The sequence below is a fragment of the Oryx dammah genome, unplaced genomic scaffold, assembly GCF_014754425.2.
Source record: "Oryx dammah isolate SB20612 unplaced genomic scaffold, SCBI_Odam_1.1 HiC_scaffold_5, whole genome shotgun sequence".
NCBI lineage: Eukaryota > Metazoa > Chordata > Mammalia > Artiodactyla > Bovidae > Oryx > Oryx dammah.
In genome coordinates this window covers 78153549-78177847 of record NW_024070189.1, presented here as the reverse complement: position 1 = coordinate 78177847, position 24299 = coordinate 78153549, and the positions used below count along the sequence as shown (strand labels likewise).

The 24299-nt window shown below is 42.8% G+C and overlaps 1 protein-coding gene across 1 annotated transcript in view; it reads right to left on the bottom strand.

Moving 5' to 3' along the window:
- Window positions 1-13241: 13241 nt before the first annotated feature.
- The window catches only part of LOC120864682 (zinc finger protein 474), a 64443-nt gene continuing 53385 nt past the window's right edge, over window positions 13242-24299 (bottom strand). The window contains exons 4-5 of the mRNA XM_040241707.1: window positions 22267-22447; window positions 13242-19601 (exon numbers count right to left, since the gene is read on the bottom strand). Coding sequence (XP_040097641.1) covers window positions 19450-19601; window positions 22267-22447 — 333 coding nt within the window. The 3' untranslated portion in view covers window positions 13242-19449. The remainder of the gene's footprint in view (window positions 19602-22266; window positions 22448-24299) is intronic.

The following is a 24299-nucleotide window of genomic DNA, read 5'->3' as shown; positions in this document are numbered from 1 at the left end:
GCAGACTACAGTCTGTGGGGTTGAGTTCAACACGACTGAGCAACTAACGCTTTCCCTTTCCCTTTAAGTTAAAGGGTCCAGAGATAAGAAAGCTACAGAAAAAAAAAAAAAAAAAAAACTGGAATGAGCTGGGACCTAGGGGGTCACAGATTTGACCTCCAACAGTCTCATTATACACTGATTTCACTATATTAGCATATTAAATGACACACCATCAGCCACAATCAGACATTAAAGACCAAAGGGCTTCCCTGGTGGCTCATCTGGTAAAGAATCTGCCTTCAATGTTGATGAGTAATTACTTTAAAATAAAGATATATAATGAATTCTCATTCTTTGTGCTTCCTAGTTTGACAGCTAGTGTGTGATGACAAGCCCTGGTGGCTCGGATGGTAAAGAATGCAATGTGGGAGACCCAGGTTCAATCCCTGGGTCAGGAAGATCCCGTGGAGAAGGGAATGGCAACCCACTCCAGTGTTCTGGCCTGGAGAATCCCATGGACTGTACAAAGAGTCAGACACGACTGAGTGACTTTCACTTTCACTTTCAGGGCCAAAACCCAATGAACAGAGGGTGGCACCCTACTCCTGGGAAAAAGCTACTCCTTCCCTGGTTGCCTAGTGCACATCCCACCCCATCATTAGCACCCCCTCGCCTTTGTCTTTACTCTTCAAAATTAAATCCTTTTTACCACGTGGGCAAGAAGTTGATCTAAGTACTTAGTTCCCCTCTTCCATTCTTGGGCCACTGAGTAAAGCTTGTGCTGTGCCCAAATTAGCTTTGGTTTCCTTATCTGGGGGCTCAAACCAACTCTAATGGTAAAAGAACCCTCCCCCCACCAAGGCAGAGGCTAAAACCATTCTCCCCATTGCTTCATGCATTCACCAACCTGATAGCTCCCTGAATGCCATCTTGGGGTTTTGCTGAGAAGCTCCATTACACAGACATGATTGATAAAATCATTTAAGTCTCCAAGGCCTCTCCCCTCCCCTGAGGTCAGGGGTTGGGGCTGAAAGTATGTGTTAATCGCTCAGTGGTGTCCTACTCTTTCCCAACTCCATAGTCTGTAGCCTGCCAGGCTCCTCCATCCATGGGATTTTTCAGGCAAGAATACTGAAGTGGGTTGCCATTTCCTTCTCCAGGGGATCAGGGATCGAACCCGGGTCTCCTGTGTCTCCTGCATTGCAGGCGGGTTCTTTATTATCTGAGTCACCAGGGAAGCCTAGTCCTGTATGTGCCACTGAGCCACTGGGGAAAGTTCCAGCCCTCTAATCACAAGTTTGGTTCTTCTGGTTACCAGTTAGCATCCTTGGATGCTTTCCAAAGGTCATCTCACTAACATGACACAAGGCTCCTTTGACCTTCCAGCTCCACCTTGTAACATCTCACTCCTCTATAAGCAAGGGTTAGTCTATCAGTCATGTCCGACTCTTTGAAACCCTATGGACTGTAGCCCACCAAGCTCCTCTGTCCAAGGGCCTCTCTAGGCAGGAATACTGGAGTAGGTTGCCATTCCCCTCTCCAGGGGATCTTCTTGACCCAGGGATCGAACCCAGGTCTCCTGCATTGTAGGCAGATTCTTTATTGTCCGAGTCACCAGGGAAGCCTCATCCTGTATGCGCTGTGCTTGAAAACATTTTTTAAATTGTTGCTGTTTATAACCATCATTAGTAGTTCAACCCTTTCAATAAGCTCCCTTTGAACTAAAAAGTCATACCAAAGTCTGTCAAGAACCTTACTATTAAGGTGAAACTATTGATGATTAAAATTTTACTGTCTGTCCCCCGACAAGTCTTTACAATGGTAACAGACTATAGAAACAGACATGTTTTATGAATAGGGGTCTTCAGTGACAGAGCTTCCCAGGTGGCGCTAGTGGTAAAGAACTCACCTGCCAATGCAGGAGATGTAAGAGATGTGGGTTCGATCCCTGGGTGGGGAAGATACCCTGAAGGCAGGCACGGCAATCCATTCCAGTATTCTTGCCTAGAAGGTCCCTTGAAAAGAGGAGCCTGGCAAGCTACAATCCATAGCTTTGCAAAGAGTCGGACCTGACTGAAGCAACTGAGCATGCAACTTCAGGTGACAGGAAAGCAAAGTCCTTCCCAAGGGCTCAGGTTGATATACAAGTTTTCTCGTTCCTCCTATGCTACCCTGACTCCTCCTATTCTTGTTTGCATGAGAACAAGGAGACCACAGATAATTGAAATTAGGTCTGCCTTAATGACTCGATGGAGGTGAGTTTGGGTAAACTCCGGGAGATGGTGATGGACAGGGAGGCCTGGCGTGCTGCGATTCATGGGGTCGCAAAGAGTCAGACGCGACTGAGAGACTGACCTGACCTGAACTGAACTGAACTGACCTGAACGATGGGTTGACAAGCTGAACAACTTGAGATGCCTACACTAGGTGAGAGAAGAGTCTCTATCGCCACCTGCTGGGCTCCGTGGTTTGTATCAGCCTACCCAGTCCCACCACTATTAGTCCCTGATAACAAATCTCTAGCTTCTGGCTTCTTTTGCAAATGCCCTCTGACGTTTGTCAATCTCTCTGTTTCAGTTTGGATGGAATACTGTTATGAAAAATAAATAAAAACTTTAGCTTTCAGCATCAACTACTCTTTCAGTTCAGTTCAGTTCAGTCGCTCAGTTGTGTCCGACTCTGCGACCCCATGAATTGCAGCGCGCCAGGCCTCCCTGTCCATCACCAACTCCTGGAGTTCACCTAAACTCATGTCCATCGAGTCAGTGATGCAAGGATAATAACTAACCACGTCTCCACAGAACTCAGTTGCTTCCAAGAGCCTTTCATTAAATCTAACCGAAAACACTTCCCAGGATGCAATTTAAAGGGATTATTAACTACATGCCTTGATTAGCCTCTGCATATAAGTTAAATAAGCAGGGTGAGCTGGAATCAAGATTGCCGGGAGAAATCTCAATAACCTCAGATATGCAGATGACACCACCCTTATGGCAGAAAGTGAAGAGGAGCTAAAAAGCCTCTTGATGAAAGTGAAAGTGGAGAGTGAAAAAGTTGGCTTAAAGCTCAACATTCAGAAAACAAAGATCATGGCATCCGGTCCCATCACTTCATGCCAAATAGATGGGGAAACAGTGGAAACAGTGTCAGACTTTATTTTGGGGGGCTCCAAAATCACTGCAGATGGTGACTGCAGCCATGAAATTGAAAGACGCTTACTCCTTGAAAGAAAAGTTATGACCAACCTAGATAGCATATTCAAAAGCAGAGACATTACTTTGCCAACTAAGGTCTGTCTAGTCAAGGCTATGGTTTTTCCTATGGTCATGTATGGATGTGAGAGTTGGACTATAATGAAAGCTGAGCGCTGAAGAATTGATGCTTTTGAACTGTGGTGTTGGAGAAGACTCTTGAGAGTCCCTTGGACTGCAAGGAGATCCAACCAGTCCATTCTAAAGGAGATCAGTCCTGGGATTTCTTTGGAAGGAATGATGCTAAAGCTGAAACTCCAGTACTTTGGCCACTTCATGCGAAGAGTTGACTCATTGGAAAAGACTCTGATGCTGGGATGGATTGGGGGCAGGAGAAGAAGGGGACGACAGAGGATGAGATGGCTGGATGGCATCACTGACTCGATGGATGTGAGTCTAAGTGAACTCTGGGAGTTGATGATGGACAGGGAGGCCTGGCGTGCTGCAATTCATGGGGTCTCAAAGAGTCAGACACGACTGAGCGACTGAACTGAACTGATTAGCCTTGGTTGGTAGAATAAATAAATTGGCTGAATAAAAATAATTTTCTTCTCGTGAATATCCTCATTTTACAAGGTGGGTATTGCTGAAGGTTTTGGTTTCCTGAAAAATATAGTGAGCTGTTAGAGTGCTTTTCTAGTTGTATATTGATTTGTAATGATGTTTGGGATTTAATTTCATACAGTTTTGCATTTTAGCTATCTGATTATAGAGAAACTATTGATGTGGACGTCTTCAGGGTCTAAATCTAAACTTTTTAAGTCTTTTCTGGAGCGTTTAAGAGAATAAATGTTTCAATTTAATCAGATAGATTTAAGAAATGAACAAAAGTTCCCAGTATTTAGAAATTTTCTGAGCGTGATCTTTTGCTGTCCCCAAATTCTCATTCCTTATGTATTCACTGCCACTCAGTTATCTGTAAATACATGGTTCGGAAAATGAAGATGCCAAGGGGTTCACAAATTAGTAGAAAAGATGCAAAATGATTGTTACTGCTGAAACAAATTAGCAAGAGTGGGTGAATGGAATTCAGGACTGAAGATTTATAATTTTTAAACACAAACTATATAGTGCTCCTGAATGGAATGAGTCCATATTGTAAAAATTCTAATTCTTCCTAAAAATTTTATCAATTTGATTCAATACATATCAATATCCTAGCAGAATTATTTGTTATTTGACATGCTTGATTCTAGAATTCATCTAAAAAAATAGGTAAGAAAAGTCAATTAAAAAAATACCTTTTCCATATAATATAAATATGTACTCTAAAGATACAGCATGTAAAACATGTGATAATGTTTCAGAGATAGGAAAACAGATCAACAGAACACTAATCTGTTTGATATGCGAAAACTTCAGCAAAGAAAAAAAAAGTTAGATCCTGACTATGCACCATATGTATATATGTGACTGGTGAAGCAAGTAAAGTCTGATGCTATAAAAACCAGTGTGGTACAGGAACCTGGAATGTTAGGTCCATGAATCAAGCGAAATTGGAAGTGGTCATACAGGATATGGCAAGAGTGAACGTCAACATTCTAGGAATCAGTGAACTAAAATGGACTGGAACGGGCGAATTTAACTCAGATGACTGTTATATATACTATACTGTAGGCAAGAATCCCTTAGAAGAGACGGAGTAGCCCTCATAGTCTACAAGGGTGCAAAATGCAGCACGTGGGTGTAATCTCAGAAACGACAGAATGCTCTTTGTTTGTTTCTAAGGCAAACTATTCAACATCACAGTGATCCAAGGCTATGCCCTGACCAGTAATGCTGAAGAAGCTGAACAGTTCTATAAAGACCTACAAAAACCTTCCAGAACTCACACCAAAAAAAGATGTCCTTTTCATCATAGGGGATGGGAATGCAACAGTAGAAAGTCAAGAGATACCGGGAGTAACAGGCAAGTTTGGCCTTGAAGTACAAAATGAAGTAGGGCAAAGGCTAACAGAGTTTTGCCAAGAGAACACACTGGTCATAGCAAACACCCTCTTCCAACAACACAAGAGCCAACTCTACACATGGACAACACCAGATGGTCAATACTGAAATCAGATTGATTATATTCTTTGCAGTCAAAGATGGAGAAACTCTATGTAGTCAGCAAAAACAAGACAAGGAGCTGACTAGGGCTCAGATCATGAACTCTTTATTGCAAAATGCAGACTCAAATTGAAGAAAGCAGGGAAAACCACTGGACCATTCAGGTATGGTCTAAATCAAATCCCTTATGATTATACAGTGGAAGTGGCAAATAGATTCAAGGGACTAGATCTGACAGATAGAGTGCCTGGAGAACAATGGACGGAGGTTTGCAACATTGTACAGGAGGTAGTGATCAAAACCATCCCCCAAAAGAAGAAATACAAAAAGGTAAAATGGAGGTCTGAGGAAAGTAGCTGAGGAAAGAAGAGAAGGTAAAGGCAAAGGAGAAAAGGAAAGACATACCCATCTGAATGCAGAGTTCTAAAGATAGCAAGGAGAGGTAAGAAAGCCTTCCTAAGTGATCAGTGCAAAGAAATAGAGGAAAACAATAAAATGGGAAAGAGATCTCTTCAAGAAAATTAAGATACCAAGGGAACATTTCATGTAAAGATGGACACAATAAAGGACAGAAACGGTATGGACCTAACAGAAGCAGAAGATATTATAAAGAGGCAGCAAGAAAACACAAAAGAACGATATAGAAAAGATCTTAATGACCCAGAACCATGATGGTGTGATCATTCACCTAGAGCCAGACATCTTGGAGTGTGAAGTCAAGTGGGCCTTAGGAAAAACATCGTTACAAACAAAGCTAGCGAAGGTGATGGAATTCCAGCTGAGCTATTTCAAATCCTAAAAGATACTGCTGTTAAAGTGCACACTCAATGTGCCAGCAAATCTGGAAAACTTAGCAGTAGCCACAGGACTAGAAGAGGTCAGTTTTCATTCCAATCCCCAAAAAAGGCAATGCCAAAGAATGCTCAAACTACCACACAATTGCACTCATCTCACACACTAGTAAAGTAATGCTCAAAATTCTCCAACCCATGCTTCAACAGTACATGAACTAAAAACTTCGAGATGTACAAGCTGGATTTAGAAAAGGCAGAGGAACTAGAGATCAAATTGCCAACATCCACTGGACCATAGAAAAGGCAGGAGAATTCCAGAAAAACATCTATTTCTGCTTCATTGACTATGCTAAAGCCTTTGACTGTGGGGATCATAATAAACTGTGGAAAATTCATCAAGAGATGGGAATACCAGACCACCTTACCCGCCTTCTGAGAAACCTGTATGCAGGTCAAGAAGCAACAGTTACAACCAGACATGGATCAACAGACTGGTTCCAAACTGGGAAAGGAGTACATCAGGGTATATATTGTCACCTTGTTAATTTAACTTATATGGAGAGTACATCATGTGAAATGCTGGACTGGATGAAGCATAAGCTGGAATCAAGATTGCAGGGATAACATCAGATATGCAGATGACACCACCCTTATGGCAGAAAGTGTGAGGAACTGAAGAGCCTCTTGATGAAAGTGAAAGAGGAGAGTGAAAAAGTTGGCTTAAAAGTCAACATTCAAAACACTAAGATCATGGCATATGGTCCCATCACTTCATGGCAAATAGATGGGGAAATAATGGAAACAGTGAAAGACTTTACTTTCTTGGGCTCCACAATCACTACAGATTGTTGCTGCAGCCATGAAATTAAAAGTGCTTGCTCCTTGGAAGAAAAGCTATGACCAATCTAGGTAGCATGTTAAAAAGCAGAGACATTACTTTGCTGACAAAAATCTGTCTTGTCAAAGCTATGGTTCTTTCCAGTAGTCATGTATGGATGTGAGAGTTGGACTATAAAGAAAACTGAGCACCAAAGAATTGACGCTTTTGAACTGTGGTGTTGGAGAAGACTCTTGAGAGTCCCCTGGATTGCAAGGAGATCCAACCAGTCCATCCTAAAGGAAATCAGTCCTGAATATTCATTGGAAGGACTGATGCTGAAGCTGAAGCTCTAATACTTTGGCCACCTGATGTGAAGAACTGACTCACTGGAAAAGACCCTGATGCTGGGAAAGATTGAAGGCAGGAGGAGAAGGGGATGACAGAGGATGAGATGGTTGGATGGCATCACCGACTCAATGGACATGAGTTTGAGCAAGCTCTGGGAGTTGGTGATGGACAGGTGAGCCTGGCGTGCTGCAGTCCATTGGGTCGCAAGGAGTTGGACACGACTGAGAGACTGAACTGAACCGATGCAACATACAGCTATAAAATTTCAGAGGAATTAAAGGCTAAATGTAGAAACTGGAAATTGTTAGAAGAAATGTAAGAAGCCATAGAGTCTTGGCAAGGGAAAAGGCTCTTGAAATTACACATCATACTCAGAAAATGTAAGTGAGCAGGACTCTGTGGGGCCTTCCCAGAACAAAAAGCCCCCCTACCACCTCTGTTCCATGCCCTCTGCCTGCCTTTTTTGTCTGCAGAAAAATTTTAGTCGAAGGATAAATTTAATCATAGAAGCAAGAACATGCAGAAAGTAAAACTGTCAAACAAGACCCTTAATAAAAGTTGAGCCATTAAACAAAGTCAAGGACCTTTAGTTCCTTCTCAAGATCTACAGATAACATCCTGACCCAGGTGTCCTTGAACTGTTTTGCAGATCCTGAAACCTTCACCAAGTGGAAGAAGTTAACTTTATGCTGCCCACAAGCATGTAGACCCCAGACCAGTTAGAACCAGAAGCTTGATGATGCTGACTCTCAATTGCCTCACTACCAACCAATCAAAAGAATGTCCATGAGCTGATCACATAGCCCACAATACCCTCCCTCACCCTGTCTTTAAAAACCTTTCCCTGAAAGCCTCTAGTGAGTTCAGGTCTATTAAACACTAGTTGCCCTGGACTTCTTGTTTGATACCCTCCAATAAACTCTGCACTTTTCTTCACTACAGCCCAGTGTCAGTAGATTGGCCTTACTGTACTTGTGCAAATGGACCCAGGTTTGGTTTGGTATTTAATAATATAAGCACGCAGGAAAGGTCTAACCTACTTTACCACACTCAGATGTTTAACCGGCTCTCAGGCTCCTAAAAAGACATCTTTCTTCCAGATACAGCATTGCCTACAGTGGGATTTAAGGAAGGTCCACAAATCTCACTTATTGCACACCTTATGCTACAGGCTAGCAAGGAAACAACTGTGTGCCAAGTACCCCCAAACCTAAGTAAGGCCCCGCGTGCTCTAAGTAGACCCACTTCCCAGACCCACAGAACAAGAGGGGCTCCCAAAACAGTAACTTCAGACACCCCAACTTCATTAGAACTGTGGCCCATCTCTCCCCAAAAGATCACTAGCACTAATCTCATTGGGAATTACACCCCTGTTTACTTTCAACACCACCAGAAATTCAAGCTTCCTAGGGCATCAGGGAAAACTCAGCCACAGGCAGAGCCCTAGTCTTATTTAATCCAAATTTCTACATCCTCCCCCGCACCTCCAGCTATACAAGTTACAGAGCCTAATGTGAAAAGAAAATGGGGGTTCCTGTTCAAAAATTAGTAAGAATTTCCTGTTGGTAACAAGGCATTAAATTAAGCCTAAGTATTAGTCACTCAGTTGTGTTTAACTCGTTGAGACTCCATGGACTGTAGCCTGCCAGGCTCCTCTGTTCATGAAATTCTCCAGGCAAAAATACTGGATTGGTTAGTCATTTCCTCCTCCAGAAGATCTTGATTCTAGGGATTGAACCTGGGTCTCCTGCCCTACAGGAGGATTCTTTACCATCTGAGCCACTAGGAAAGCATGCTGCTGCTGCTGCTAAGTCGCTTCAGTCGTGTCCGACTCTGTGCGACCCCATAGACGGCAGCCCACCAGGCTCCCCGATCCCTGTGATTCTCAAGGCAAGAACACTGGAGTGGGTTGCCATTTCCTTCTCCAATGCATGAAAGTGAAAATGAAAGTGAAGTCGCTCAGTCGTGTCCGACTCTTAGCGACCCCATGGACTGCAGCCTTCCAGGCTCCTCCGTCCATGGGATTTTCAAGGCAAGAGTACTGGAGTGGAATGCCATTACCTTCTCCGAGGGAAGCATGGGGGCCTTCTAAGTGTTGGGCTTCACGTGATACACAGGTTATATAGCCTGTGTTCCTTATTCCAAACACCTTCTGTATTGCCTAATACTGTTATCAGCAATTTATCTGTATTTACCCGTAGCCCCAAATTTCCTCTCTAAATATTCAAACGAATTTGCTTATTCTAACTAAATCTAGGCTGCCCCCCGAGGACGCTATCAGGCCCTGATGTCTCGCATATAAGTGCTAGGGATGGGGCACCTGTCATCTGTATTCACTACTGCTTTTGCTTTTTAGAACTTCCTCTTCCTTCTTCAAAAATCCAGTTTCTTTCAATCCCAAATCATCCATCTATATCACCTGGGTATCTATGGAACTCCCCCTTGTCCAGACAGATGCTCAAGAAATATGTGTTGAGAAAGTTCATACATGACTTGTACGATCATTTGAAAAAAATAAACTGGGTAGAATACAAATTCGACTTGCCAGTTGCATAGTAAGAATCTATATACTTTAAGCAAAGTGCCTCTTTGGCCCGAATCACTAACGGTATGTAGATATTTGCATTCTATATTCTAAATTTTGTCAGAAAATGGACCAAAACATAGCCTGTTAGGTATCTATAGCCTAAATATCTATGATTGTTCCTTTAAGAAGCTGGGAGGGAGAGGAGATGGAGTCATGTGATAGGACTTCAGGGATAAATTCATGTTTCTTGTCAGAGATTGCTGCTAGGATAAACAGAAAACCAGACCCTGTCCCTGCCATGTGGTGCTCGGGTCTGCGCGGTGAGGGCGCTTCTGCTCACGGCTTCCCAATGCTGCCCTCTTCTGGCAGAGCGTGCTCACTGCTAGAGCTGTACGAGATGAGCCCCCTCAGGAACAGAAGGGGAATTGGGAGCCAGAGACACCGATACTGTGAGAGACACGAAGGGGGAAAACAGGAAGGGCAGATTTATACCCCTCCTCGCCTTTGTGTCCACTCGCCTCCTCTCTCCTCTGTATATCACCTTGTCCAGTGCCCTCCTGAACAAAAACAGACAGATGATCCATTTCTTCTGGTTTGCTTTGACAGGGAAGCCAGGCTTAGTGCAGAGCATGGGGTCACAAAGAGCCAGACACAACTTGGTGACCGAACAGCAACAAGAACGTCAAGTTGCAGGTTGGGAGGAATGAACCCATGACCATCCTGGTCTCTGCCTTGTCATCGCCCCTCACATTTCTTGCACAAAATTCCTGCCCCTCGTCCGTACTCACCTCTTCCTCTGACTTGCTGTCCACTGTTGGTCTTCTAGAGAACCCCCAGGCACCATAGGCCTGCTCTTGAACCCACCCCACCACACTGGCCTGCCACGTTTGCCCATCTATAAATAAGGTCTCCTTCTAACCCTCTGTGCAAATGTTTCACCACCTTCTGGATCTGGGTTCTTCATCTCTGGAAAATACCCCTTGGTGACAGAAGTTGGGCAGGAAGCATGTTAAAAAAAAAAAAGAAAGAAAGAAAGAGAAAGAGAAATAGCAGCTTTATCCAGAACACATTACTCAACCATGAACTTTGATAACTTCTTTTATGATCAGTCCCACAGTCTAAAGGCTCTTGTCTTCCCCATGGTCACAATCCCTATCGACATAAAGGATATAAGGGCATTGTAAATCAACTATACTCCAATATAAAATAAAAAATGTGAAAAACATAAAAGATTTAGAACTTTCGCCCATGTTTCACTTGGAAAATGCTGATATTAGTATTACACAGAGTGTGTATCACTGAAGTCACTTACAACTGGAGGTGACCACCACAGGCTCAGGCCGACAGCCAAAGGGCTACAGCCAAAGGGACGCAAGCGTTAGCACGTCTGTGCCGTGCTAGGTTGCTCAGTTGTGTCCAGCTCTTTGTGACCGCATGGATAAAAGCCTGCCAGACTCCTCTACCCACAGGAATGAACAGAGGGCATACTGGTGTCTGGAAAATACAACAGATTAAGGCAAAGTAACATGCCTTATCAAGTTATCAGGAAAATCCTGTGGCCACACCCCAGGCAGTGACAAAGAAAGCTAATTAGGGTAGAAAACAAACAAACATATCCAACTTTACCAGTCTCGGAGTAGACCACAGTCTGGGAGCTTCTTCCCTGGGGTGTCCTTTAGTGCCCCCAGCTGCCTCCACTTGTTCATCCTTCCAGCTCTGAATTCTCTCTGCTGTGAGGTCTTCATAATGATGCCTGTCCTCCCATCTGCTTCGGCTGCAGGAGTCAGAGCGTGTGTACCTCCGGTCACTGTACCATGCAGTCTTTCACGTTGTTTGCTGATGCTATGCGCTGTGCTTAGTTGCTTAGTCATGTCCGACTCTTTGCCACCCCATGGACTGTAGCCCACCAGGCTCCTCTGTCCGTGGGGATTCTCCAAGCAAGAATACTGGAGTGGGTTGCCATGCCTTCCTCCAGGGGATCTTCCCAACCAAGGGATCACACCCAGGTCTCCCGCATTGCAGGAGGATTCTTTACCATCTGAGCCACCAGGGAAGCCCAAGAATACTGGAGTGGGGAGCCTATCCCTTCTCCAGGGGAACTTCTCGACCCAGAAATTGAACCAGGGTCTCCTGCATTGCAGGCAGATTCTTTACCAGCTGAGCTATCCAGGAATCCCTTGCTGATGCTATATTGGAGCATATTTAACCATATACCCGTGTTCCCTGGCCTTTTAGGGTTGCTTGCCCCTTTGCTACCTGAATAACCAGGCTCTAAAGTCACTATTAAATGATGTCAGGCATCCCGGCCCTCTTCTCTGGTGATTTTAGGATTAAAGAAGACTACACACCTGTCTTGGCTGTTGCTTGCCATCTGTGGCTCCTTACTGCTCCCTGGGTGCTACCTGAAGCTTCACGGTTGTCCGTGCGTAGACACTGGCTCCTCTTTTACTTCACAGCTCTACCCAGCACCCCAGCACAGCTGAGGTGAGGCAAAGTGAAGGCTTCAAGATAACATACAGAATTAGACTGCAGGAAAGGGATATTTCAAATTCAGCAGCAGTGATCACTGCACCTAAGTCCACCAGCCTTGTCTCCATGTAGGGTGACCCCTACCTGCTGTCTGGCAGCGGTGTTGCTATGGTTCAGAACTCCCAACAGGTGGGAGTTCCTTTCAACCTAGTTCTGAGCCCAAAATTCCAATTTGTTTCTTTTTGTCAAGGAGAATGAAAAATCAGACTACTCAATAATATCTCAAGTTTGAGTTCTGTCCACCGTAAAAATGGCATTCACATGCTTTAGCAAAATTTTCTTTGCCCCAACTACCCACATGAGACTAATCTTTTCATATCAAGAATGCCTTTTAAATTGTTTCCTCAAATATTAAAAAAAAAGAACAATATTTCTTCAAATATTAAATGATGCTGCTATTTCTGGGCTGTGAAATGGCTATAATGTTTTAAGTTTTATCTTTTTTTTTTTTTTTTTGGCCTTATTTACCAACCTTGTCTGCCTTGATGGTAAGAACAACTTCTTGTCCCGCAATTTCAGCCCAAATACTGTCAGTTTCCCACAAGAGGGAATGTGGTTCCCTAACAAGAAGCCAGGAAGAGATTTATGCTTGAGCTCATGACAGAAACTCCGAATTACTCCCCCGAGCCCCGGTCACTCTTCCTCCTGCTGTGCAGTGAGAACACAGTGTCCGGACCTCCTCGCACTTAGAGGCAGCCATGTGGCTGAGATTCAGATGGCGAGGGTTTCTTGCAGGCTGATTGGGTAACTCCTTGCTTTTCCTCCTCATGTGCGTGTTTGCAGGTTAACTCGCTTCACTAGTGCCAACTCTTTGCAACCCTATGGACCCGCCAGGCTCCTCTGTCCCTGGAACTCTCCAGGCAAGAATAATGGAGTGGATTGCCATGCCCTCCTCTAGGGGATCTTCCCTACCCAGGGATCGAACTAGGGTCTCTTACGTCTCCTGCATTGTTAGGCAGGTTCTGCACCACCTGGGAAGCCCCCTTTCTCGCCATGGCTGAGCTGAAAAGAGAGGACCTCCCACTGCAACTTGTATGTCACATGTTGAAAGTGGCAGAGATTTCATCAGCCTGGGATCCTGAATGATGTCATGAAGGAGGGACACCCCATTAAACTACTCACTTGCCCAGGGCTCTTTGCAAAGCAAGAAATAAACTTGTCTTATTACAGCTGTTAGAATAGTTTGGTCTGTTTGTTACAGCACTTAGCCTACCTTAATACCAGCTGTAAGCAGAAATCTAATTAGAGGTGCCTCTACTCAGGTGTGGAGTTAACAGAGGTCTGTGTGGTTGGGAAGGGTCATTATGGGTCAAGGAGCAGCCCGCCCAACCCCCATGCCCTTTTGACTTCCATTCCAACATTTTGTCTAAAATTTCACCACATGGATTTCATTACTTTGGATAAAGACATACTTCTAGGAAACGTCTTTTAAAATAAGAGAGGAGATAGCACATTAAACCATCAGCTTCCATGAATCCCTTAGTGTGGATGACTTTCTCAAGTTTCTTTCCAGTGAAATAGCTGGTGAAAAGTCGAGAAGGGGCTACGGAAGAAGAATGTGGAAGGGTAGACTGGGAGAAATGGAGGGGTATCTGGAGGGTGGAGCACCTGGGTTTTTTTTCTCTAGGAGAAACAGAAGTCTCGGCAGTCATGGGTGGAAGATTAGACAGCAAGATCCAGGAGAAAACTTGAAAGGATTAGGAGGAAAGAGTTCAAGATGTTCCAAGACAGGACATGAAGGCACTTAAGGCAAACATCTTGCTTGACAATTTGCCTGAATGCTGGTCCTCGAATCAGGTACTTTGAGCACATTTCTTTGACAGTTCAGCCTGCTCTTAAGATCTGCCCATGGCCCCTTAGAAAAGTCCCGGTAAAGATCATAAGAGAACGTTGAGATTTAAGCCATACCTGCACTTTTAGCATTCGAACATTTTGACTGTTCTTCAGTTAGTACTTTATTTAGAGATTCCCATAACTATAAACTTCTATCATTTCACATTATACAATTATTTTCTTTTCATGTTCATGGAAAGGATGAAGTCATAGGGTCATTGGCATGAAAAGTCAATTGCCAAATAATTCAACTGCATTTGTCCATTTATTATTTTTTGAACAAGTGTGTACATATACCAGAGTCACTTATGATTTAAAATATTAACAGAACATTAAAAATTGGCATCCAGACTTTGAGCATGTTGTGAAATAGCTGTGTATCTCAGGAGTGACAAATCTTGGAGCCAGTTTTTGCTAGGCTCTCTGACCCTACTGGCTTTGGTTACAGTGCCCTCTCACTAACGCAAGTAGTAGAGATGGCCAGTGTCCCGTATGAATTTAAGGACTCAACTTCTCAATAGGAGGTTTGGCCTCTTAATCCACATACAGGAACACCTTGTTTTAGTGTGCTTCGCCTATTTTACTTCTCAGATATTGCATTTTTGTTTTTTTTTGCAAGTTAAGAGCTTGTGTCAACCCTGTGCAAGTTAAGAGCCTGTGTCAAGCAAGGCTATTGCTGCCATCTTTCCAACAGCGTTTGCTCACTTTGTATCTCTGTGTCGCGTTTTGGTGATTTTTGCAATATTTCAAAATTTTAAAAATTATTATCATACTTGTTATAGTGATCTGTGGCCAGTGATCTGTTTTTATTGCAATTGTTTTGGCATTTGGGTATTTTAAAAATACCGAACATGTACATTGCTTTTTTAGATATACTACTACTGTACACTTATAGACTACAACGTAAACATTTTTCTATGCATGAAAAAACCAAAAAAATTCTATAATGTGCTTTATTGTGATAGTCACTTTATTGTGGTGGTCTGGAACCAAATGCACAATATCTCTGCGGTCTCCCTTTAAATGTTTCTATTAGCTGTCTGTTGCTGCCATCATAGATTACAAACTTAATGTATTCAGCCGCACACATTTATTTTCTTACATTTTTGTAGGTCAGATGTTCAACCCTGGACTCACCAGATAAAAACACATTGTTGGTGGGGCTGTGTTTCTTGCTGAAGGCTCCAGGGGAGAAAGTGTCCCCTTGCTCATTCAGGTTGCTGGCAGAATCCAGTTCCTGTGGTTATAGGACGGAGGTTCCAGTTTCTTTGCTGGCTGCCTGCTGAGGCTACCCTTAACTTGGAGAAGCTTCTCTCTGGTCGCTGCACACAGCTCCGCACATCTCAGAACAAGCCACAGGGTGTGGGATGCTTCTTATGCTGTCATCTCTTATCCTCTTTCTTTCTTATCCTGCTATTAATGACATGATAATATTGGGCCCATCCAGATAATCCGAGATACTCTCCCCATGACGAGGTGCACAACCTTAACTACATCTGCAAAGGTAACATAGCATGTAAGGTATTATATTCGTAAGTTTGGAGGACTAGGGGCCAACATCTTTGGGGCCATTACTCTGCTGAAAACACACTCAGTTAAGTATCACCTGAAAAACATTGGTCTATAGCTGATGAGTGTGAATCAATGATGGGACCTAGCCCTCATGATGTCTAGGCCAGGTTTCACTTTTTCACCGTAGTTGCTTTATAGCCATGTGGGTTTAATCTCATATTTCCAGAAGTAGAATTAAAAGGCATCAGAGGCACTCTGGAATCTTGTGTTCCCAGCACCTCTCCCCATCACATATCCAAAAGAACAGTAGTTGAAACAGAGACCATTCGGATTCAATCTTAGCAGGTTTTCAGCTAAGTTTACCTGGGTGTGGAGGATAGAAGACTTCATTATACTTTTCCCTGCAAGTGTTATCTATTGAATATTTTCATAACAAAAATTTAAAATAACTAAGCGTAAAGCAGTAGCATCCTATGCTAAATTAGCAGTGTTTTCCTGGTGTAATTCTCTCTGCCCGGTTTGACCCGCTGGAACCTCAGCTGCTCCTCATGTGCGCTGCTTCTTCCAAGTGCAGGAAAACCTCATTTCCATCTCTGGCCACAGTGCTCACAGAGAGCGGGCAGGGCCAGCAGAAACAGGCACGGCCTCTCATGTGGGCCAGACAGAGAGTCAGGAGGGAAGTAATAAATGATAAAGGAGGGTGGACCATCGCCAGAGCAAGGGAAGGGCCCCCTCAGGGTTGAGGAAGGAAAGGGCTGAACTTCCTGTCCTGGCCTGGTATGGGATTAAAGCCACATGAGTTGGTTTAGATGGAGTGTAAAGAAGAAACACTGCTAATGTCAGAAGCAGAGTTCGGAGAAACCCGTTGTCGTTTTCAGGCTTTTAGAAGAAGGAAGACTTTGGATATTTGCCCTCTTTCTCTTCCCTGCTCACAAATGGGTCTGCTTGTCAGTCACAGCTTCTTTTTCTGAGACTTAGGCCAATATTCCCCAGGCTGATGTCATCTGGGGGCTTCCTTGGAGATACTGGGACCCCACTGGGAAATACTTCCAAGGTTGCCTGAAGGGGAGGTCCCACAATGGAGCTCTAACAGATCTCCATGTTTACTCACCGGAGGATCATAGCCCCCTCCAAACCCCTTATTAGGACCCCTTATTATTGTTCCATCTCCAGGGTTCCCTTCTGATAATACATGCCCTGCAACACTAATGCGGGTTCAATGTGCAAGTGAGCATCAAGAAATCTTGGAATTCTTCCCATAATCTCAACTAGAGGGGAATTCAATTAGAGATTGTGCCGCACCAGTTGCCAGAGCTGAAAGGGAACTGTATTGTTACTGATGCCCGGAATACCATTACATCCCAGCATCCCAGACCAATAACTGCCTGAGCCAGTGTAAGAACTCCAAGGACCTTCATCTAGTATCTGCTCTTCATATCAGCAAGGAGACTGTCTATGGGAACCATTTCAAGGTTCAAGTTCACAGCTCATGGATGTGCCAACCATTGTTAAAGAGATCATTTCTCTTTGAGTGCAAGTATCTGCACAGCTGTCAATGAGTTGAGGGGAGGGCAGATGGCAAAGAGCAGATGAACTCTTTCGCACTGATGGTGAGACTTCAATGATGTGACTTGGTGAAAGACGGGAACCCTTGGATTGATGTCAACTTCCTCCACATTTGATACCCTGCAACATTTGCAGGGCAGCTCAGGTGGAGCAGGTGGAAGCCCCTCGGTCAGCACTTTGATGTTCCTCAAGCTTTTCCTTGTGGGAGTAGTGCTTCCTATAAGAGCTCATTTCTTTCAACCACTTCAAGAACTCAGATTTAATAATTCCTACAGATGAGGTAGTTTTGTTTTTCTCAAGCTTTGAAAGCAGAGGGCCCAAGAAGCTTTATGACCCCAATGGCCACTCATTTTAAAGTTGAGGCCAGAACTCTTCCTTTATTTCCCTTGCTATCTGACTTCAGAACATCATTAGCAGAATGCAGAATAGGCTTTTGGAATACAATGCAATTCAAACTGTACTCTGAATTCTGCAAACTGTTTCACCTCGATTTAAGATAAATCCAGACTAGCAGCTGAACTGCAAACATCCTAATTCCCTTAGTTCCTAAACATCGCACAAAACTTTCTCCATGTGTCAGATCATTTGTGTTGGAATAGTTAATCTCATTAATGGTGGCATGTGGCACACAAATGGCAATGGATAAGATTTTGGGTTTGCAAGTCTAGCAGTCTCACGTCTGCTTCCTGACTTCAACCCTTAACTCAAGTTCAGTGTGACCTTGAGTTAGCTATTTTAGTCTAAGTATCAGTTTTCTCATGTGTAAAATAAGGATTATATCTACTTGAAGGGTTGCTGTGAGATTTATATAAAGTGATATACAGAAAGCACTAGACACATTGCCTGATCCACAGTACATGCTCTACATATTAGATGTTATTGTCATTTTTGTTAACAAAATAAAAGAACTAAAGCATCAGCTACAAGTCATTGAAGGGTCTCTTTTACAAGATGCTAATCTTTTGGGGGATGTCTAAAAGACTTAAAAAAACAGTTTATCTCTTGCTTCCTTCAGAATAGGCAGGAATAACAAAAAAATTAGCACAATTTTCCTAATCCAGCCTTTTACAGTAGGCAGATGTATGACCAAATTATTAGGTCAAATAAATTTGCTTGTATAATTTGGAATTCACTGCGCTGTTTAAGGTCATGAATGCAAGGTTTGCAGGAACCTGGTGGATCCGGAATGGCCCTGAAATTCAGCCATTAAATGAACAAAGAGATCAAGCAAAACTGCTGGGAGTCCAGGCAAAGCAGCGCTGCCCGGGGGAGCAGAATTTCCTGGGCAGAGCCCCTCCCTGGCACTGGCCTCCTCCCAGGAGAGCCCCGCCTCTCTAAATACACATTCAAGGACTCAAATCCAGAGCAGCTGCACAAGCCACTTTCTGTGCATGGACCCTGGGTGGAGAGGCACGGAACTTGCTGGCAGGCTTTTAGACCTCAACAATAAAGCACCTATGAGGCCCGAGGAGGGCAGAGGAAAGGAATTCTCGCTGGACTTCTTCGCTAGGTGGAGGGAGCCGGTTTCCACAAGGTGACGAATCACACCCAGCGATCTCCCAGCCTGCGAGGCCGGTGTTGATCCTGAATCTTGCTTGTAGCATTTCTCACCGAGGGAGTAAGAGTACTATACGGTTCTGGTGTTTTAAGCCCTTAGCTCTTTTTTGATATATCTCTCCTGTTGAACAATTTTGTACAGAAAAGAAGAATTCCAGTCACTGAGTCGATTAAAAACATTTCCCTGGATCAGAAAAAGCAGGGAGGGGCACGTTATTTCAGAAAGCACAGGGATGGGAGGGAAGCCAGTTTTTCTCAAGACTGAAGAGTTGCCTGAAGTCACCCACCACTAAAATAATAGTCCTAAGCGGTGAGGTTCAGAATCTTGTTCGGGGAAAACAGACCAGATGAAAAAATGGCAACAGCTGGCTCGGAGATTTCCTGGAGATGAAAATGCCAGCTCTGAGGAGGCGCGGCCACGTGTCATTCTGTCCGAGCACCGTGTCTCATGAGAGGCCCGCGGCGTGTCTAGGCACACGCACGCAGCTGCTTGTTAAGAGCGGTGACACAGCGGTCAAGGCAGGCCACCAGAGCACTGAGCTGGGCGTCCTGTGCTCATGGCCTTTGGTCAATTCCAGTTCTTCTTCCCCAGCTCCACCCCCACTTTTCCTCCTTCCCACCATAACCCAACTCCTTCCCAGGAATTTAATGCCTGTAACTCTTTCGTAGGGAGAAAGGGCTTTACTTGGCGACTTTTGGTTTACAGGATCGTTGGTGAACAATCAGTCTGTCTGGCAGGAAGGTACGCCCACAAATATTACAGGGAACCAACTGGCTCTGGGCGCTTGTCCAAGCAGCTTCGTTTAAGGCATCGAGATCATAGAAACCCTTGGCTGAAAAGTTAAAGAAAAACAGAGGGCAAAAAAAAAGAACAAAGAAAGAAAAGAAAAAGAAAATGGGAAAATGGATCAGTTTTCATTCTGGAGAACCATACTCTACTTTTTATGGAAAGTATTTTCAGGAAATACCTGTTGACTGAGGCTTTTAAACAAATTATATTACTTTTGCCAAAATAAAAAAGTGCTGCTCAGTCTTAAGGGCTGAGAACTGTTAGCTCTGAATCAGAGGTTTTTCAGTCCTTGAATTTTGAAAAGGGGATGACATTGTTTTATGTGTTGTGATATGCATTCTTCACTAATTATTAACATCTTTGTTTACACATTATTATCTTGCAAATATAACTTTTGGCTTTCTTTCAGTTGACTCTATAAGCTTTCAAAAGAAAAAGAACATGTCTCTATTTTCCTCTTCTGCAATCTTTCAGAATGTTTTTAGAGGCCACAACTGACAGCTGAGAGTGAATTTAAGACAAATTATATCCTAAAAATTTATCATCTCTTTATGGCCATAAACTCAGAGATTCTTTAAGTAATTAAAGTGAAGAATGCAAACAGGATAGTTAAGCTGACAAGAAGAAGTGTCCTTAAGAAAGCAACAAAGACAGCTGAGAGATGTATAATCTCCATTGACAGAGAATTGGAAAAAGGGCATATGGGTTTATTTTAGAGAAACAGTGTGGGATTTACCTTTAATAAAACTTATTTAAATAGAATGGCTTTGGTACACTAAATTGACTATGTCTTAGAATTTCCCCCAAAAAGCACCCCCTCAAATGTAGCCAGGCACTCAAAAATATATCACATAGCTTTTAAAAAATTATTTTCACAGCATATATTTTTTTTCATTAAAGCCCAGGCAGTTCTCATATGATTTTTCTATCTAGTGGTTCATACAAATGTAGCCAATGTTAGATTCTTTAACAAGTCTACTAATGTTCTTTTTCTTTTTATCCTCCATGAGAAATTAAACTCTAGCACAACAGGACCATCTAGTATTTCTCCCTTGGATAAAGGAAGTGTCACTGTATTTGCAGGATATGAATGTATATTTTGAGTGCTTTAAACCAGTTTAAAAAAGAATGGTACTGACTTTCTCCTTACTCATGAGTTTTAATATGGGCTCAAAAATTCCCAAGTATTCATGGAGAGTTGAAGATGAGTCATCACATTTCTAAAAGTTTTAGTGCCTTTACTTTGTAGTGGGAATTCTCTTCACCCAGAGAGGAAGGGCGCCCTCAGAAAGAACAGTAACATGGAGCCAAGAGGAAAATTGCAGAAAGTGCAATTATAGGACCTGGCTTTTCCATCTGTACCCAATCAAGAGATTGGTGAAACCCCCCCCCCCCCCCAGGGCTTTCAAACCAGTAGTTTCTCTTCTCTTCTATAATTGTGATAACTGTGCTCAAGCAGAGAAAGTGATAGAGATCAGGAGTGAAGGAAACAGATTTTTTATCAGTTGAGAAATGATGGGAAATGAGTCTCAAAGAGGTAAACAATCTGTGAGTAAATGCTCTAATTTCAATAGATATTTTCATCTTGAGCTCTCTTCCCACCTGCATGCAGAGTTTTCCTTTTGGCAAGGACTTTGAGTAGTTGAGTTCTGGAAGCCTAGAACTTTATCATGACAATCTAGATTCCACTCTGTGGGCTATTAGAAAACTCTCTTTGGGTCACATGTCTAACAAGAGTGCTCTGAGATAATTGGTACTAAATGGCTTCCAAGGTACCTTCTGGATATGTAAATCTATGATTCTCTTACATAAAGAGAATCAATTAACTGAATGATACTTCTCTTAAAACCAAGAATGGTTTTCCTTTGAGAGGAATCATGGGATCAACTGATAAAATGACAATGGTAGGTGATGACTAAGTCTGAGCTGGCAGGGCAAATTCTCTGAACTACTTCATTCTCACCCTGAATGAGTAAGTATAAGGCTCTGTAATGAGGCCACACAGGACAGTTTATGAAGTTCAGGTTTCATATGGTCTGTGCAGTGCTTTACAAAGTATTCACTGCAAAATTTAATAAATCTGGACATTTCATATAGAAGTCAAGATTTCCAATTTATTTTGTATTATTGAAAGATACATCACAGTGAAGATAAGGCTAAGTTTCTTAAGGATAACACCAGCTGGAAGCAGCTGGTAGCAGCCGTCTCCTTTGGAGAGAGGCAGTGCTCTCAGTTCCCCATGGTTCCCACCTTCCCCTTTTCCACACATGGACAAATGTGCTCAATTGTGGAATCTGACCAGTGGACCTTGTAAACATTTCACTTTGGCACCCCTGCTCTTTGAACACTAAGACACATTCATATTTGAAAGCGTGTTTCTAGATGTCCCCAGAGGTTAAGCTCCACATTTTCACAGTATTGTGTTTGACAATATATGAATGTAACTTTTGGGAAATACAGCAATTTTCAGTGAGTCCCTCTCCTTGCACAGTTTGCCAGGTTATAGCGTCTTTGTGTCTCAGCATCTGAAAACAACCCTTTGGTCAGGCATTTCGGAACTGTTTTTTCTGTTGGCCACTGTTTTGTGGCCAAGACAGTAAATGTTGCTGATGTCAGTTGCTTGAGCAAAAGAATACCTCTGCTCTTTTAAGTTTAGAGAGAAAAGTCTTCCCTTATGCAATCAAGTCTTTTGTTTTCCAAAAACTTACCAGTAATGGTCCTGACTTCTGGTTTCTTTGGTTCTGGTCTCCTTAGCTCTTTAGGCAACAAGTTGTTTTCATTGTGCCATTTTTTCAGACATTGTGGCTCATGAATGGCAATCGATTTTGTTCCATATTCACGACCACAAATATAGCAAACAACTGTTGGTGGACGTCTTATCATTGTTGGCTGCAAGTAATACAAAATGCCTGTTAGCAGGTTTTGAAATTATACCTTTACATTATACTACATTTAAATTAGCTAGAAAAATCAATAAATTTTTAAAAATCTAAACATTTTGGTGAGATTAACCTTTTTAGCAGTTGAGATAAAAATATATTATCTAAGTGACTGAGATGGGGGTGAGGATGTTGCTTTGGGAGGAGAATAGGAAATGAAGAACTAGCCAGAATTTTACATATTGGTACTTTATAAAAGGTATTTTCTCATTTAATAAATACTGATTGATTGTCTTCTGACTATTCTCCATGCTGGGAGAATACAAAGATAAATCAAGTATGAATCGTCTTCTCAGTACATCAATATGCCTGAGAAACAAAGTAATAAATGTGCTTATAGGCACAGAGAGAGTTTTTGACAGACACTGTTGTAGCCTCTCTCTCATTCCTTCATGGAAAATGCTTCCGCTACACCTGTGATTCTCTGCTTTTTTTGATCTGGCATAGACTTCACCTAGAGACAGGACGACTAATCAATTACAGATGGGAGTTGGTGGATAAAGACCCAGCTTGCCCACTTAGGCTATTTCCTCCAGAAGTCCCCAGTGCGATTGCACCACAGTTACTCATTAACACACTTCCTTCTTTTCTCTGTTTCTTCTTTCACTACTTGACTGAAGTTTCTGGGATCACCTGCCCTCTTAACCTTTGTGTCTGGAAGAACCAAATCTAAGGAAGATTTACATATGTAACCCAATAGGGAGTTTCTGCTTCTGTCTAGGATATATTACAAGAAACACTTCTCCCACCTCAACAATGAAAACAAATCAGAAATTTTTGAGCCATTGGATACTCAAAATTGCAAGGTAAACTAATGAACCAAAAAACACTGCCTCAGTTTAAGGGTGGATCAGCAGAAACAAAACAAAACCTCCCACACTCCAACTTTACAGGAATTAGAAACAACAGTTGTCTGCCACAGAAAAAAGGCCAGGACAGCTGCGTGAACTCTTCTGATGTGCAGCATCCAGATACCATCTATATTAACTTTCCCACCCACTGGGTCTTACACCTAGCAATGGGGTGACAGTCCAACACTGGAGAGAGGCAGGAGCATTGAGAGAAACCCTCACCAATTCAGGAACATAGGGCCTGCCTAACTATGATGGTGAAGCTAGAGAATTAGGCCATGTACTAATCCCAGATAAAAGCAGTACACTATACAGATATATCACAAAGGACGTATATGTGACACATGTGTGTGTGTATTTTTGTACATATATATGACAAAATTGCTTTGAACCATGGCCTCTTTAAAGAAAAATAATAAAAGAATATGGAATTTATATTCTCTTTTGTATAAAGTCAGAGTAAACAAGAACACAAACTATAGGGACTAAAATTGGAAATAAATTGTCATAGAATTCTTAGATATTTTTCTTAATTTTTTAAACATAGAATGTAATGTGCTAAAGATGCTGCTGCTGCTGCTACTAATTTGCTTCAGTCGTGTCCGACTCTGTGTGACCCCATAGATGGCAGCCCACCAGGCTCCCCCGTCCCTGGGATTCTCCAGGCAAGAACACTGGAGTGGGTTGCCATGTCCTTCTCCAATGCATGAAAGTGAAAAGTGAAAGTGAAGTCGCTCAGTCGTGTCCGACTCTTAGGGACCCCATGGACTGCAGCCTACCAGGCTCCTCCGCCTATGGGATTTAATAACCACTAAAGTACAAAATCATGCTAAGAGCCATAAGTAATAAAAATCAATGAGAAGAGAGAATTTTTTTTTTTTAAGGATTGATGGGTTAACCATGACCCAAAGAAGAGAGGAGCAGAGGATCTAAAAATAAAAAATGAAGGAA